Here is an 18,691-nt window from a genome sequence, read left to right as displayed (position 1 = left end):
GATATAAAGCCCATAAGTGGGGAAGGTATGGTGACTGGCGTGCCAATGACTGGAGCAAGTACTGGAAGTAGGCCAGGCTATAAACCCTCAGGACCCACCCTTCGGGGATGTACTTCCTCCTGAAAGCCTCTTTTCACTAAAGGTTCCACAATCTTCCCAAAAAAAGTCCAGTAGCTGGTCATGAAATATTCAAACATGAACTGGTCAGGGACATTTTATATTAAAAGACAACACTCTTTAAATACAGAGTTTATATTGTTCCTCTTTTGATCAAGCCTCTTATTTAGGGATTCTTTTCAAATTAAAATTAAATTTTCCTGAGTTTGTTCTTATTAACAAACAGACAGACAGGCAAAGACTGACAGACAAACAAAGACTGATAGTCAGACAGGCAAGCAGACAGACAGACAGACACAGACACAGACACACAGACACACACACACACACACACACACACACGATTTTTAGTGACAAATCAATTCTGTTGTAGGTCTTTATAGCAAATATAATAAACTTTTATCTAGAGCATTTGTTTGGTCTCCTGAATGTATCTTTTGTTACAGTTCCCTGGAATGCCTGGCGTCATTTTTATCATAGTGATTAACAAATGTTGTTTAGTGTAATTCTACACTTGATATAGAACCTCCAAAACTCAAGCTTTCAACACACTGCTTATCCCAGTCCTTTTCTTTTATACTTTGGCTTTTCTGGAAGACTTTTCCCTGGATTTTTTTGTTTGTTTTCCTGACCTTCCTATCAGTCCTTTCTTAGTCTCGCTTGCGAATTTTTCCTGCTCAGTTTTACTAATTCTAAATGTTGGAATACCCAGAAATCCATACTTGCCTTTTTCTTTAATATTACAGAGCACCTAGGAGATCTTACATTAGTAGCTTTCTTCTGTCCTATAGCTTTAAGTCTACTTACATATTGATTATCCTCAGATCTCTACTTATAGTCCTAAATGCTTCCAAGAACTGCGGATCAGTGTATTTTTACGACTGATAGCATTAGGCAGGAATGTCTGATAAACCTCTTAAAATAAGTACAATCTAAACACCAAATCTCCCCATATTTGTCCTTTGTTATCTTCATAGATACTATTATTGATTTGCTTGCAGAAAATGAAAATCCAGATAGTGTTCCTTTCCTCTTCCATCTGTCCGGGTTTAATTTAACCAAGTGAGCTATCTTGATTGGCTACTTAAACTTGAGACTGACTTTTTAATACTAAAATAGCTGACTTGTAACCACTTTGCCTTACCTTTAGCTCCCGTTTGTGCTATGATATTTTTACTGCTAAAATTCCCTATTTTGTTTTGTTTCTGGATGAAATGTTATACCTTGTCTTTCTTAGCATGAACAGAAGAAAATATTTATATAACCGTCTATTTAATGATTCATGTTTAGAATTATTCACAACTAAATCTAAAATAGCCATGTAGTTTTTTCAGCATTTTTTAATTTAAATTTTTCATTTTACATGCTAACTCCTGTTCCCCCTCCCTCCCCTTCTCGCACCTCCCCCTTAACCTGCCCCCATCACCTCCTCATAGGTCTTAAGGCTTCCCTTGGGTAGCCAACACAGGCTGGCATACTACTTTAGGGCTGGACCAAGTTTTTATAGCACTACCTTCAATTGAATAAATAATTACCTAGTTATTTTAAAACTGTCTGTTGATTGTTACTGTTACCTTGTTAGCTGGGATAATTTCTGATAAAAGTAGATACTCCATAGGCATCTCTCAAACAAATGAAAGTTGACTGAATAATCTATAGTTGATAAGGGAGAAGGAATTGTTGTCCAATGTAGGTGATAGTTAAGATGCTGATTGCCTATAGCTCTTCATTTAGAGGTGACACCTTGTGAAATTTCCCTATCTTCGCTGGCAAGCCAACTGGTTGCCATTATGAAAATCTTGCTTAGATAACCACATTCTGGGGTTTTATTAATGCAGCTTCCCTATCATGTCTTTTTTTTTCAGGTGATATATTTATTTATTAATTATCCTACATCAATTTATTAATCACTCAAAAGAGTTTGTGTCATTTCATCTTTATGAGCATGTTTCCATATTTCTCAGCACGTCATTTAGTCAATCAACAAATCATTGAAAAGTTTATCATCCTTTGCCACCCACAGCACATCACTATACACTCGCAATTAGCTTTATTGTATATTCTACATGAAAATTTATTTTTAACCAATGCCAACCCCATGACTCTTCTTCAGTTACAGGGAGAAAAGCATGTTATGATTTCCCATTTTAGTACATTCAGAGCTAATTTGGTTTTACTAGTGTAGACGCTATCAAAGTTCTTCCAATATTTTTATCTCCGAGTTAATACAATTAACCTGTAAAAGAAGTCTCAATGCCCAGATTTACTTATCAGATTCTCCAAAGAACTGGTATAGAGGATTCCTTTACTCTCCAACCTGTAACTGTGTAGACCACTTAAGAAAATTGTGTGTGGAAAAGATATCCAACCTGACTGCCCTATCATGTCTTTAAGACACTATCTCGTATAAGGCATCCTGGTCCTGCAGTTCTTAGAACCTTCTGACCCCACTTCCATGGTGTTTCCTGACCCTGAGGGACAGGGTTGCATTGTACATTTAACCAATTGGGTTTGGGCTCCCCTTGCTCAACTGTTCTTTGCAATTTGGCCAGTTGTGAAGGTCTGCAATAATCACCATCTGAGGCAAAAAGGAACTTCTTGCATGAGAGAAGAAGTATAGCAACTATGGGTATGATGATAAGTACTACTTATCAGACTACTGTTAGAAATTCTTTTTGTTTAGGAAAATGACAATCGTAGCTTCTCGTCTCAGGTCTATGACCTCTGCAGTCACAGTAAAACTGAAAGCATAAAGAAATAGACACGTGAAGATGAAATGATTGGCAAAGCTCTGACCTAAGGTGCTTCAAGTGATAGGAGTAGTAGCAAGATGGCAAACTAAATTTTGATAGAAAGTAGAACATTCAATGTAGCGAAGAAACTTTATAGCCTGGGAAACTGTATGTTATTGGAAAGAGTATCACATGGAATAAAGTGGGTGGATCTAAGACAGTTGAATGATAGGAACAATGGAAAAGGAGCAGAGAATGTGTTATCTAAAGGCCATGTTTCCTCTGGTCCATCTATTAGGTCCTCTGATGTTTGGTAGGGAATAGCAAGGTTAGATATTTTTAAGTGGACACATTGACTTTTTAACTTGCAGTTAATTTTTAAAAATTAAAAAATATGTTTGGTTGTGGATCCCAAACACATCGCATGTGTCCTGTTCATTTGCAACTTTGGGTTAGAATATGCCTGTTTCTCAGTGTCTTCTATGAAAGGTTCCATCCTGCAGCCTGTGAGCGGCTTGCCCATGAAGTGCCTGCCTCACTGTATCGGGAAGCAAACTCTCCAAATACACGAACTCTTGCAGAGATACTTAAGGCTACTAGAGATTTGTTTAATTAGCATAAAAGCATATCATATCAATTCAGAATCTGGCAAATAAAGCAAGAAAGTTGGATTCTTAACAGTCCATGTGCTTGGGTTTCTAGATGAATACTATTCCATACCCCACTTTTTGACACTTCTTACCCATTGTTAAGACTTTATTACCATATTAAGTTTGCAGAAACAAATGAAAAAATTTACATTCATTTTGAGATTGGTCAGTCAAGATGTATGGGTATTTTCAACCCCTCCAGGTGTGGAAAAGAAATAACTATGATAATCCTAGTAACTGGAAAAAGAAAATAGTTACATAGTGATTAGGACAATATATGTATGTATATCTTATCATATATGTATATCATATATTATTAAATTATATAATATTACATAATGTATAGTATACATATTATGTATACAATAAACATATATTATCCTATTCACTATGCAACTATTTTCTTTTTTATTACTATTATAATTGGAAAAATAAAACAGTTGCATAGTGAATATGTATATATATGCAAAAATATATACATATTCACTATGCAACTATATTATTTTCAGTTATAATGTAATAATATATAATATACATATAAGATATACATACATATATATGATATAGAAAACAAAAAGGTACTACATGTATTATATATTTAACATATATGTACCTTTGCTACATGTGTCATATATATGTGAAATAATATTTTAAAAGAAAAAGCATTAGTCCAGTCAAATATTAAAAATCTTAAAGAGTAGTTATATTTTAAGTAGTCAATTAAATCAAGACTTCGGATATATAACTTTTTGTAAATAATCATTTATATACATAAAGTTATAGATGTATATGTGTGCATATTTTAGCTTTGTGAAGATACATTATGTTTTTAGCATTCATAAATTTTATAGCCCTTAAAATGAGAAGTCTTTTGTGCATAGGTCTAATAAATTTATTATTTACTTGTCTTTTATTCTAAGGAATATGGCAACTTGATATAAGAGAAGAAACATTTTCTAATGATAAATATATTTTAATTTCTGAGTTACAAATATGTACAATAGAGTACAATTTTATTAATTTTATGAAGCCAAGGAGAATCTGATTTTATTTTATATAAAAGACTAAAATAAACTACACATATCATTACATATATATGTATAATTAACAGATGTATACATGTACTACATGTATGCTTGTGTGGTGAAATAACATTTAAAATAAAAAGGAATTAGAGGTGGATATGTGGTACATACCTTTAATCCCAGCACTTGGGAGGCAGAGGCAGGTGGACCTCTGTGAGATCAAGGCCAGCCTTGTCTACATAGTGAATTCCAGGACAACCAGAGTTTCATAGTGAGACCTTGTTTCAAAAAAAACCCAGAGAACACAAACAAAAAAGGAATTAAAATGACTGAACAAAAATCTCTTTAAAAGCAGTTAAGTTTTTAGCACTTAAATAATGTTATTTAAGTTTCTTCATATCAAAAATTAGTAAAAATTTTATAAAAACAGATAATCCAGATTATAAATAATTAATATTTTATATTATTACCTATAATTAGAAAAATGGTGTGCTGTTTCATGATATAACTTAAGACAAAATATTTAATCTTGTAACAGAATTAGATGAACCAGAAGTAACAATATAAAATCAATGTTTCATATAAGTGTGTGCTTGCTCTAACTGTGGCAAGTTGTAGCTACGCATTTATTAATACCACATCTTACCAACACTTGGAGGTTTTAAAAAAAGTGATAATGCTTGATGATTAATCTGAAATTAAACCATTCAGAATTTAAATAACAAAAAAATGTCAAAGTATGAATCACAAGGGTAAAGGCTTGTGTACAGCATAAGAAAATGTTATTATTGTATCTCCCTGGGCTCATAAAGAAGAGCAACAGGACGGAACCTCTCAGGAATCGACTTAGGATGCAAGCTGAGAGCTAAATTGTCTTACTCTGACTGTGAATCTGCAAACATAAGCCAGAATGAACAGAGGAAATAACACCAAGCCAATTCAAGATAATGCTTCTTTCTCTCTTGTCCTGTGATCTCCATAATTGAAGCAAACATTTTCTCCTTAAGTCATTTCTGTAGTAATCACATCTCTGTTTCATTCTGTGTGTATATAGACACAAAGCACGAAATTACAAGGCGGAGATATTTAACTTAAAACATCAACTTGCATATTATTATATCTACCCATTTTTTTTCCTGATTATCCATACCCTCAAGTTGACTTGTGTGGTGGGGGAGTATAGCATCAAAATGTGTTAAATCTTTGTGTTGTACAACAGGCATGTGTAATATTAAGAAAATACACAACATTGAAGAAGTGTTGATGTGAATTAATGAAACGGGAATCTGATAATGTGCGTCTCCTATAGACCACCAGGACAGAGCGACTGTAAGAAAGGAAAATTCCTGGGATAGAGCTTAGGTTGTGAAAACCACAGGATACCATACTCATGAGGAATTTTAACTACCCAAACATCTGTTGGGTTAAAAAAATTCAACAAAACATGCCTCATCAAAGAATTTTCTAAGGAATGTCACTTTACAAACTAACAAAGAAGAAAAGGCAAGCAGAGGTCTGAGTATACACACCTTAACGTGTTTTTAAAAAAATGTGAATGCATTGCCGTATATTTACTTTTCTTAATTTAAGTTGTAAAATATGCTTACAAGCAATGTTAGAGCAACACAAATAGAGAGACGCAGTGCCAAAGTGGTGTTAGCCATAAATTGGAACACTGAATCCAGGACACAAACAAAAAAATGCACTGACTGGGTAGAAGTACACTGTTAGAATAGTTCTATCCTGCTGTCACGAGGGGGAAATGTTATAATTCATTCTATAAATGAAATTAGTCCAACACTGTTGAAAGTTGTCTATATTAGCTACCTAGGACTCTCAAATCTGTCCTTTAAAAATGGGTCTCCTTTAGACCTGTATATTGATGTTACTGGTCTAACCATTTTAGATTTCCAAAGATTCAATTACCAGCCTCCTCTGCACCCTGACCAGTCTTTTCCTCCTTTTTTCTTTCCTGGTTCAATGTATTAAACACCTGACTATCTAGTTGTTGAATGTAGCTACTGAGAAATCATTCTGAGTTCTTATTTTTGGTGATTGTCACTACCCATAAGTCATTATCTGAGGCCAATGGACTTTCATGTTTAAATCTTTCTTGTCTTTGTATTTATTTTTCTTTAGTGAGGTCTGCAAGAGTATTCTTCATATTCATCTTCTAGATTAGTACAAAAGATACTTGAATGTCTGTCCTGTTTCCTAATTTTTACCACACCACTTCTATGATGAAAACTTTTTGGTGCTTTTGTTTGCCTATGTGGAATTTCAGTAATTTTTAATACTACCATTTATGCCGTTATGCTCCTGGATTTCTGCTGTTCTTAGCGTTCTTCTCATCCTCTTTTTAAGGCCAGCTACCTTTTCTTTCCAAATTATATTTTTGAAAAAGTCTTCAAGACATTTTCTTTCTGGTTTGTGGCTCCCAAAAATGCGTTTCTAAAATATTAAACAAATTACATCCTAATTTATATTTTTCTTTGATGGGACTTTGTGTGCCTTAAAAACAGAAATAATCAGGTAACCATTACTTATTCTTCCATCCCTCATGTATTTGTACCTATAATATACTATAGACATTGAAGAAAGCCATGTGACTTGGTGAACAAACATTTCAAATTCAAACCTATGTTTCAAATTAGTTGATTTAAATTTTCTTTAATTGTTCTCTGAATCTTGTCCTTCAAATATTTGTATAGGTGTTGTTAAAAGTAAAATTCATCCAGTGAGTTACTGTCCACATAGGATGGATTTATCTCCTTTTTATTTTAAGACATGGTCTACTTAATGTTTTTAAGAATTTGGGATTTTCTTTTTATTAATCAGCATAAGTCTGAATTTTTGAACAGGAAATAATATGTACGTAATATTTCTGTCAGGATCTCAAACAGTGAAGAAATAGCTTTCTAAAATGAATCTAAACATTAACAATAATTGATACCCTTTAGAATGATTGAAGAATTCAAAGTTCATGAACAACTTGCTAAAATGATGAAGTATAATAAATGTACATAGTAAAGGAAGATTACTCACACAGGAAACAAAGGGGAAGCACAGTGTTGATACCTAGGGTGCGGCCATACAAATAAAAGACAGTTGGGTAAAGGAATCTTCAGAGATAGATACTAAGCAAAGAACATTTCATGATATCACTTAATAATTAGTGTCAAATGAGCTTTTCCAAATTATTAAACAAATGTCCCAGAATTCAATACAAACAACGGGATATGCAAGAAGAGTCCTAGTGAGGGCCCAGTATCAACAGGGTAATGGAAGCCAGAGGTGCTGAACGAGACCAATGACTCATTGCAATGAACACTTAAAAGTAAAGATGTGTAGACTAAAATATACACTGTGTGGCTCACTGTGTCACACTACAGCTTCAACAAAGAGGTTTTAATCTCTCTTTTAAATTTAATTTAATTGAATTTTTTTGGCGGGGGAGGAGGTTGCAAGGGCAGAGGGTGGATACAAAGGAATGATGGGGAGATGAATGAGACTGGGATGCATGAGGTGAAATCCACAAAGAATCAATAAAAAAGTTAAAAATATTTTTATTGAAATTACATTAACGTAAGTAAAAGGACTGCTTTGCAACAAATATAATAAATGAAAGCAAAAGAAATTATAAAAGTTATCACCGTTTTTAAAAAAAAACATTTTTAGAGCCCACTCTTTAGAGTAAGAAGGAAATAATAACCTCTATCCTATTTATTCCTCAACTCTAGTTTGTTTCAGAATTAAAACAGTCCCCCTCCTTCCTCAGCAGCAACTTTAAATCTCATTTTTAGTTGGATTTGCTTTCATTCTACAGAGAATAGTCTTTCATTTGGTTCAGAAAGATCTGTGAAGGAGGATTAGGGCAGTGGGAGTTTGGGTCTATAACTTTACCTCACCAGCATTAGTTACCAAAACAGCAAAAATTCAGCTGTTTCTTTATTTCCTAAGATATAATAAAAACCCATAGTTGACTATGGAAAACTCTAAATAAAAAGAAACATGATTGCTGTAATGTCAGGTCTCAGGTACGTTTTTGTTATTGAAAATGTTTTTTATTTACTATTTTCATAAAATATATCTTGATGATATTCTTTCTTCTTTCCCAGTGCTGAAAAGATCCTCCCTCTCTACCTCCTTACCCACATAGTTTCATTCTCTCTCTCTCTCTCTCTCTCTCTCTCTCTCTCTCTCTCTCTCTCTCTCTCTCTCTCAAAGAATAAAAATCCAAAACCAGAACAAGCAAGCAAATAAAAAAAGAGTAAAACAAAACAAAAGGCACACAAAAGACATGGGCTCTATTTTGTGTTCGCCAAATTCTTTTGGGAATAGGACCTGCCCTGAAGTACAGTTGGTATACCAGTGATATGATTCTCCATTGATGAAAACTGATTTTCCTTTTTCTAACAGTTGCAGATTGTAAATAGCTTCTTGATTAGGGGTGTGACTTTGTATACACTTCCCCTTTTCCTTGTTGGTAGTTTTTTATCTGGTTTGAACTTGTGCAAGTCTTGTGCATGGTGTCACAGATTCTGTGAGTTCACACATGCACCAACACTGGTGTGTCTGGATGGAACGGTTTTCTGAGGGTCATCTGTGACCTCTGCCTCTTACAATATTTTGGGCTCATCTTTCATACAGAACCCTGAGTTTTGAGGGGAGGAGTTTGATAAACGATATCCCATTTAGGAACAGTGCTTCAAAGTCTATCACATTCTGTACATTGTCCACTTATGGGTCTCTGTCACTTTCTGACTACTCCAAGAAGAAGCTCTTCTGATGGGAATTGAGTGATGTCTTGGTCTACAGATGTAACATTATGCTATCAAGTGGCATTTTCTTGCTGTGGTCCTTTAATGGAATAACATTAGTAGATTTTCCTTTAGGACCCCAGACCTATGTTGTCTGAGGCTCTTTGCCACCTTAGCATGTGAGGTATGGGTTCCATATTATGCCATGGGCCTTAAATACAATCAAGACATGGTTGGCTACTCCCATAACATTTGTGCCACCGTAGCATCAGTGTTTCTTATAGGCTGGTCTCAGCTGTAGGTTTCAGGGTTTCTAGCTGGGTGATACTGATAACTACTTTTCTCGGGCTGGGTAACTGAATTGAAAGCTATGGGTTCCATTGTTCAGAACAGTGATCAAAACAGCAATCTTTTTTTTTTTTTTTTTTGGTTTTTCGAGACAGGGTTTCTCTGTGTAGCTTTGGTGCCTTTCCTGGAACTCACTTGGTAGCCCAGGCTGGCCTCGAACTCACAGAAATCCGCCTGCCTCTGCCTCCCGAGTGTTGGGATTAAAGGCGTGCGCTACCACCGCCCAGCCCCAAAACAGCAATCTTAATGCATGGTCATGTCATGGACTCACACAGTCCTAGAGACTGCACACCTGTACAGTCATGTACTTTGTTGGTCTGTGGCCTTGAACCTGCACTCTCACACCCTAGCAGGACTTGGAAAATCCTCCTCTGAGTGCTATAAAATGACTAGTAGACCGAGTATGGCTGCGTGTACATGGAATTTCAGCATTTGAGAAGTGGAGGTGAGAGATAATGAGTTTGAGGTCATTCTGGTCTCCACGCTGACTTCAAAAGCAACCTCTAGTAAACAGACATTTTCTTGAAAAGAAACAGGGTGGGAAGTCAGCACAGTAACAGTATAGACATTACCAAGAGTGGAATAGTGCCAAGTACTATTACAAAGAGCATCTGCCAAGATGATATTGACAAGAAATATCAGCAAGGTTATAAAATTAATCTACTAAAATACATTTCAATATACTGTCAGAAAAGGGTTCTTACAGAGTCTTAATGTTTTCAGAATATAAATAAAAATTCTTTTAAAATCTCATATGTATAAACAAATTGTATGCCTTTTTCTAATATACTAGAAATGAAAGATATATGAAATTACAAAAATATCTCTGTTTGATATAGTAGTTCTAACTAATTGGTCTAAGAAAGATCTGGATATATTTATCCACATTTTTAGCAAGTAATTCAAGTGTCTCCAATTATAAATGAACGAGATGGGGCTTTCTGTAACACACATACCCTCAAAGTATACCTTCGAGGGTTTTTTAATCTATTGCTTTTTAATTTTCTTTAATGATACCCAAATGATAATAACACCTAAATTATGCCCTATAACAAATGAGCAAGAGAGCAAAACAGCCATGTTTATTTTGGCCCTCATGTTCTATTCTGCTTCTAGTCTTGAATGATTTTTTATTAATTACATGTCTCTCTCTCTCTCTCTCTTTTTTTTTTTTTTTTTTTTTTTTGGTTTTTCGAGACAGGGTTTCTCTGTGTAGCTTTGCACCTTTCCTGGAACTCACTTGGTAGCCCAGGCTGGCCTCGAACTCACAAAGATCTGCCTGCCTCTGCCTCCCGAGTGCTGGGATTAAAGGCGTGTGCCACCACCACCCGGCAATTACATGTCTCTTTCCAAGACAAACTGGAGTTGGGTACATTTCCTTATGCTTTTATGGAACATGATGACCTATTATGTTCTAGAAACTTTGGAGACTGGAAGAAGCCATGGTAGTAGTGAAGTTATTCCACAGTTTATCCATCACCAAAATGACATAGCAGTAGGCCAGTCTGTGGAGTGACTGTTCTCAGAGACATGTGTCCCCAGGTTGATTACTAGCTCCCAAACTCCTATACAGCTATCCTCCCAGCCATCACAGAGTCAGGAAACAGCTAATCTATCCCCATCTCTACCATTGCTACTACATTTCCAAAGGTAGTTGACATTAGAAAGCAATGCTACTTACATATGGACAATAAATAACGGTCCTAGGTGCATATTAATTGATTGTGCCTTTCCCCAGGGTTCAATTGATTTTGTGTACGGCATAGTTGGTAGCTATTTTTTCTTTTGACTATTGAGTTATTATGACTTATGATAATACAGATGCTGCTGGCCTAAAGTCACTATTTTGCAAAGTAATTTTGTAAATATGATACAATTCTAGAAAAAATATATTGTTCTAAATCTAGTACAATATTGGAATGTTTTAATTCTTATCTGGCAATGCAAGTGTTATAATGGAATTTGTATTTCTTTCATTGCATTTCTTTAGTAAACTGGTCTGAAATGATAACAGATAACGCCTTTAAGAATAAAATGAAATAACTATATGATAAAGTCTAATAATGTGAGCATCCATTAATCATTTTCCATACTTAGTATATGGTGTAATTTGACAAATTCTTAGGTTTTCAGTGCCTGCTCTTTGTGGTGCTATACATTGTCGTGAGTAACTGTAGAGCAAAATTAAGTTTTGTAAAAATGATAGGAAATATTTTATATACTAACAGTGTTATCTTATTCCAGCCAAGGAAACCACAGGTCTTGAGGGAAAAACAATCTGATATCCCATTCATGGGACCACTGGACAGAGGCATGCACTGCGATGCTCTTACTGTATAGAAACATGGCAAATCTAATGCTGTGTTTCTTTGGGGGCCTTTAATGCTTCAGGTCCTTTACATACAAAGACTCTACACACCAACTAAATTTTCTCTAGTCTTTATAGATACCTGAAACATAAAGCTAATTCTTCCAGGTCCCGCGTCAAAGTCAGCCCACAATCCTAGAGGTGATTGGTACCTTTGCAAAAGAGAAGCTATAGAACCCTTCACTCAGTGATGATAGTTAGGAATCTTGTGGTCCAGCATATCAGATTCTGAACTACCATAACCTGACCAGGAGGCATTTGTAAACAAAGTTTAAACTGAACTTGAATGAAAATAGACATAAAGAACATTTTAATTACAATTCATAGAGCTCGAGATTTTTGACCTTGTGAACTGCTGTCACTTTTTATTTTTATTTAATATGTATACTTTTAGGAAATTCACCCATAGAATGATACACTTAAAACAACTATTAAGTACTTACTATAATGGTTTCAACATTAATTTATAGCGATATGTAGAAGGCAACACTCTGAATAAGTCCTTGAGTGTGACACTCCTGATAGTTTAATATCAGGCACACCAGAAGACATTGGTTACTAAAGTCATTCAGGCTTGGGGGGCAGTCAAACTTTTCTAGGGACTAGGCAAAATGATGGTCTATCCAGACTCACCTTTCAGCTAACACACTTAGCACGGAGACACAGATGGATGGGAAAGATGACCCTGACCCACATAAGACCCACATTCCTGTGCAAGGATAGAAGCATGAAAATCAGGAAATGATGGTTATTAGTTGCAGAAAATGCATTATTGTGAAAACCAGGGGGAAAGTGCTCATGAGAGGAAGTGATTGGATTATGGGGAATGAGAGAATAAGGGATAGATCATGCCTACTGAGTAAATTGCCGTGATTTATAAGAGAGAGGGTATAGTGATATCTTGGCCCATTAGTGACTAGATTCATTTCACAAACAATCCTAAATCAGAATGTGACAGTTTACAGGGAGACAAACAATGTCTCCCAAAGATGCTTAAAACTTACTGAGCTTTCATACTGGTATAGTTTGACCTCTTCATAGCTTTGACTCTCTTTGCTTCCTTTATTTAGTATTTAGCTAAATATTTTTCGTATTTTCTTTTTATGAGTCTATAGTAATAGATTACCTTACACTGTAGCCAACAAAGAAAATAATGCTGGTGTACTTATTAGGCATTTTTGGAATTTTAATAAATTCCACACAAGAGTTACCTAGAAGCCTTTGAAATATTTAAGTGTTTACATAATTTGAAATATGATAAAATAATTAAATGCATGTTTATAAAGGATGATCTTTTGATATTTTAAATATTTCTTTTAAATTTACTATGAATTAAATAATTATTTTTCATTTCTTCAGATAGAATACATATTGTTTTTTATATAAGTACTATGCTCATATATTTGCTATATATATTTATTTGTATTTCATGGTTTCAATTTAGGAGTTCTAAGTTTTCATAGCTCTAGTTGATGAAATTTGAAATTTTTCACAGAAGTGGTTGACACAGGTTACTTTTGTGTAAAGCAGGCAGTTTTATCATTAAAATTTACTGAAAATGCCAATGTAGTTTAGAGTGATTATTTCTTAAAAGAAAGAAAACTATGAAAGAAGAACAAGTTCAGAGAGCTCAAGAAATGACATTTTTGCATAGATCAGCAAGGGGCTGGATAGCTTACTTAAAAAAATATTTGATCAGTGTGTGAAACATAAAATATTTAGTTGCATGGGTGAGTAGACCTACCTGTCATGAGTGGTTTCTAAATGTCATGTTTCTCTCTGCTCTGCTTGGGGTAGCTTGCACTCCCTGATGGGGGCTTTGATTGCTTGCACTGAAGGAACACTTACAGGATTGACATTTTACAGTGAGAGATAAAGAGTCAAAGCAGGGCATTTTGCTTCTTTCTGAGCTGCTATACAGATGCACTCGCAAATCCTTCCTGGGAGAGAGATCTGGATCTGCCCTGAGCTGAGACTTAAAAGATGCATGCTGGAGACCAAGAAGATGTTGACATATTCTCTTGAAAATATTTCCAAAACCAAGCTACCATCACTACAGAAACAAAACTCAAATCACCACCCTTACTAAGTCAGGACAATTCTCAATAATTGTTCATGATGTCAGGGCACTAGCAAGAAGAAGAACTTGCCTGGTGGGGCACCTGTCTTAAAGTGCAATCCTAGCAGCTCTGAGCTTGGTCATTTCATAGAGAAGAATCAGCTAGGTTCAAGAGATTTTTTTTTCTCCTTTGATCTATTTGATTCATGGGGTAAGCAGGGCATGAAGGCTCCTCCCTTCATAAGTGTGATTAAGGTTCCTGTAAAAGTGACCTCATAGAGCATTTGGCTAGCTTGCCCTTCTGCTTTCTAGCATGTAAGGACAGAACACTTCAAGTATGAAGTAGGCATCAGGAGCCTTAATCTACAGTGGCCTCTTCCACTTCATGATAATAATCTATGATATTTAGATTTTTATTTATTTATTTATTTTGCTCAGGAGATTCTAAAAAGATGCTAGCACTAGCCTTGAAGACATGGGATCTTCACGTCCTCACTTCCTCTCTCGTGCTCACTCAATGTATAAGCAGGATTCATTTTGCATTTCAGTGCTATTATTAAAGCATATCTTTATATTACATGAACTAACTTTGCCACCCAAATTCCACCATATGCTCCATGCTGCTATCTCTGAGGCTAGATAACTAATAAAGAGTATGTATACTTATAATAATCTAGAGGATGGGAAGTGAAAGATAACACCAGAATATTTGGTCGTCTGGGAAGTTTGCAATCTCTGGGGAGGACACATGCTATATCCTCGCAAGATAGAAGGCTGAAGGGCAAATTAACTGAATGCTCTGTGAAGCTTCTTGTATATGGTCCTTAAGCCTACTTCTTATATGAGGAGCTCCCATGACCTCATCATCTCTAAAGGCGATGCTCCTTTATGCCATCCCTTTGACTATAATGTTTCAACACCCAAGTTTTAGAGGGGCACACACCAAGTATAGCAACGTCATAAATACCTATTTGATATTGAAATGAACTTGGGTCTTTACAGGGAATGTTACTCACTTGTACTACATGCCCCAGCCTTATTGAAGACGTCTCAACATATAACAGATTTCCTGAAATTTTAAGTCATTTTTGCAGAGGCTGTGAAATCCAACATCATGGCACCAGTCAATTTTATCGGCTGTTAATAGTGGCTTGAGTTAATTCATATCAATGCATTTACGTGTTCCTCAGCTACCTGAGTTTCTTCCTAAATGCTGAACAAACACCTCTTTTCTCAGTTGAGCCGTCCTATTATTTACAGAATTAACTTCACATTCTTCAGTGTAGAGATCAAGCACTCCATGACTAGGTTCCAAAGTTATTCTTCGGGGATTTTTCCTGATATTTAATGCCATTGTTCCTGCTATTTTATTCCTGTGATATCTACATTTCCTGAATTTAGAAACTCTGGATCTTTCTGGTACTGTGTGACTCTCTGTCAGCCTGGGAGACCTTAGGAGCTCATTTCCAGAGTAATTTATCTGTAACCTTTGCAGCGAGATTCTAAGCAGCAACATTTTGCTGTTTTGATGTGCAGGAATGGAGAAGAATATTAAATCGTATTTAATGTGTTGGCTAGTTTCCTGTCAGCTTGACACAAGCTGAAGTCATCTGGGAGGGGGGAACTTCAACTAAAAAATGCCTCCATAAATTCTAGCTGTAGCTGGGCGGTGGTGGCGCACGCCTTTAATCCCAGCACTGGGGAGGCAGAGGTAGGCGGATCTCTGTGAGTTTGAGGGCAGCCTGGTCTAGAGAGTGAGTTCTAGGAAAGGCGCAAAACTACACAGAGAAACCCTGTCTCAAAAAAAAAATTCTAGCTGTAGGACATTTTCTTAATTTGTGATTGATGAGGGGGGGCCCATTGTATGTGGTACCATCCCTGGGCTGGTGGTCCTGGATTCTATAAGAAAGCAGGCTGAGCAAGCCATGAGGAGCAAGTGAAGAGGCTGCATCCCTTCATGACTCTACATCAGCACCCTTCTAATTCTAGTTGCCTCACAAACCGAAAACACACGACTTTCGATAAATTTCCAAAATTTTAGTGGATCACGAATATGACTGGTGTATCTAATAAAGATCAGAATTACTGCATAACTGTATCTTACTCTACCTCTCAACAAAAGCATAAAAACAACCCAGTTTGCAATCACATGATGATATTTTAAACAACGCCAACATTTTATACTAGTTCCCTTCTTCCAACTATGATTTTTGCCTCTTTCAGTAATCAAATATTTCTGAAAGAGTTGTGTTAAGACAGTTGTGCCAAGTTATTTACTTTTAAATAAAATATTTATTTACACAAATGATGTAATTACGCTTTCTTTTAAACACATTATGTCAAATTTAAATATCACACCTTATGATTTTAATTATTCTATGTGGAAGTCATTTATGTATAGTAACTAGCTTTTACAAATCTGGTCGGTCTTGTGATTAACCTTTACCATGTTTGTGACCTGTAAATGAATGTAGAATTAATTCATTGTGACTATCCATTTTCTATGGTCTTTCCTTTTATACTGTAGCAAGCACTACCTAATGGGGCAGAGTAATTGATTTCCTATTGTTGCAGCTCCCGATGGTCCTCCTGAAAATGTGCGTGTGGTTGCAACGTCCCCCTATGGTATCAATATCAGCTGGAGTGAACCTGCTGTCATAACAGGACCAACATTCTATTTGATTGATGTCAAATCGGTAAGGCATGTCTTACCTCCTCTGAAAGGCAGCATAAAACACAGTTCATGATGCAGATTATTTAGTCAGAGGTTTTGATTTTGTACCATGGTCCTTAGTTATACCTTTCATAGATTGGTTAGTGTATGTGTTGATTCTGTAGTTACCAATGTTTCTTTTATTCTGAGGGCAAAGACTATGCATATGTCAGAAAGTTGTGAAATTTGATTTAAAATACAGAGAAAAGGGACTTTTGGAATAGAGTGAGAAGGAAGAGGTATTCAAGAAGCAGTCTCCCAGATAAGGTTTGAAGAGATAAATCTTGAAAAAAAAATTTGGAGAGCATGAAAGGGAAATGAGAAGAGAGATATCAAAATAAAAGAATAATTTTTTCAAAACAAATAATACAATCATTCCATATCATGACATTCAAAAGTTGGTGTACTGAGACATGAAGCTGGACCCACATTATAGAATATAGCTGAAGTTTTCTCTGTTCCTACCCAGCCACACACACCCCGCAGCTGCTTATAAAATAATCACCGAGTGGATTATATTAATTAAAACTGCTCAGCCATTAGCTCAGGCTTATTATTGACTGGCTCTTACACTTAAATTAACCCATAATTCTTATTTATGTTTAGCCACATGGCTTAGTACCTTTCCTCAGTTCTGCCTTCACATCTTGTTTCCTCTGTGCCTGGTTTGCAACTCCTGACTCAACTCCTCCTCTTCCCAGAATTCTCCTTGTCTGTTTATCCCCCCTATACTTCCTGCCTGGCTACTAGCCAATCAGCATTTTATTTATCAGCCAATGGGAGCAACACATTCACAGCATGCAGAGCACCAATACCCACTAATGGACACTGACTTTTATGTTTATGGGGACACTTGAATAAGTATAACAGTGGCAGTGGCGTGTTAAGGATTTTATCACACTGGCAGACTGGTTGCTCGTTTAGATATTCTGTGTTCTGTCTTTGGGATTAGTCTAGGTCAGTGGCAGGAAATTGTAAGAATAAATGGGCAAAGGGAAAAAAAGATAATGATAAAAGCAGGGGAAGTATAGAAAAGGATCCAGATGAGAAATAACAAGTCTGTGAGATTGTTGAAAACTCAACTAATTCTTGGTGGTGAGTGAGGATAAGAAGCGAGGATGATTGTGAGGTGTGTATTACTTGGAAACAAAAGGAATAAATCTGAGAAGGGAAGCAAAGGACACAACATAGAGAAGAGACTGAGAAGCCCGAGAATGAGTCTTTTGCATGCAGCTGCAATAGCAGAACTGCACACACGTGTAGAGCTCAGGGGCGAGAAATAACTGTTACTTATTATGAAATAGCTTGTATTCCATGGGCAGATGAGACTAACTGTGGAACAGGTCGATAGCTTATTCCATTAAAGGAGGTGCTTCTGTCTCAAAAGCTCTGCTATCATTAAAATCAAATGAGATTCTAATGTCTTCTCCCACACATTCTTCATCTTTGCTTCTTTTGTAGCCTATATTTGTGATGATCTTGGTACACGGATAGATAAAAACAAATAACACGAGGGTCCTGGGAATATATGTATTTAATGCATATGATAAACGGATAATTATGAATGATTCTTCATTCAAGAAAGAAATTATCCTTTGGAATTTGGTTAGGCTTACAGAAAAGGGAAACAAAAGATTTTAGGATGGTTTTGTCATCTCCTTGTTACAGCCTTCTTCCTGACCTTAAAAGTGAGCAGGTTGGATCAAGGAAAGCAGGGTAGGAGATGTACAGGCACAGGTGCCAACTCAGTTAATTCCACTAGAAATTCTGTGTGTATTTTATGATTTTTTTATTTCCTTTCTTCTCTGGCGTAAGTCATATTTGAATAACTTCTATACACTAGGACAGGAACGGGAAATGAAAGCTCGGCTTTCACGTAGCTCATGTTCTAGTAGTCCACGTGACAATATGAACAATTA

General features: G+C 35.9%; 1 protein-coding gene across 2 annotated transcripts in view; it reads left to right on the top strand.

The window, feature by feature from the left end:
• Ptprq (protein tyrosine phosphatase receptor type Q) overlaps nucleotides 1–18,691 on the top strand; it is a 194,034-nt gene that overhangs the window by 109,152 nt on the left and 66,191 nt on the right. For both annotated transcript variants that reach the window (XR_013045512.1, XM_042263333.2), the window contains exon 27: nucleotides 16,634–16,755. Coding sequence is in view for 1 of the 2 variants with exons in the window: in XM_042263333.2 (XP_042119267.2) it covers nucleotides 16,634–16,755 (122 nt within the window). In the remaining variant the exon portion in view is untranslated. The remainder of the gene's footprint in view (nucleotides 1–16,633; nucleotides 16,756–18,691) is intronic.

The sequence above is a fragment of the Peromyscus maniculatus genome, chromosome 18, assembly GCF_049852395.1.
Source record: "Peromyscus maniculatus bairdii isolate BWxNUB_F1_BW_parent chromosome 18, HU_Pman_BW_mat_3.1, whole genome shotgun sequence".
NCBI lineage: Eukaryota > Metazoa > Chordata > Mammalia > Rodentia > Cricetidae > Peromyscus > Peromyscus maniculatus.
The sequence above is the reverse complement of the archived record's forward strand: the minus strand, read 5'-3'. Positions and strand labels throughout refer to the sequence as shown.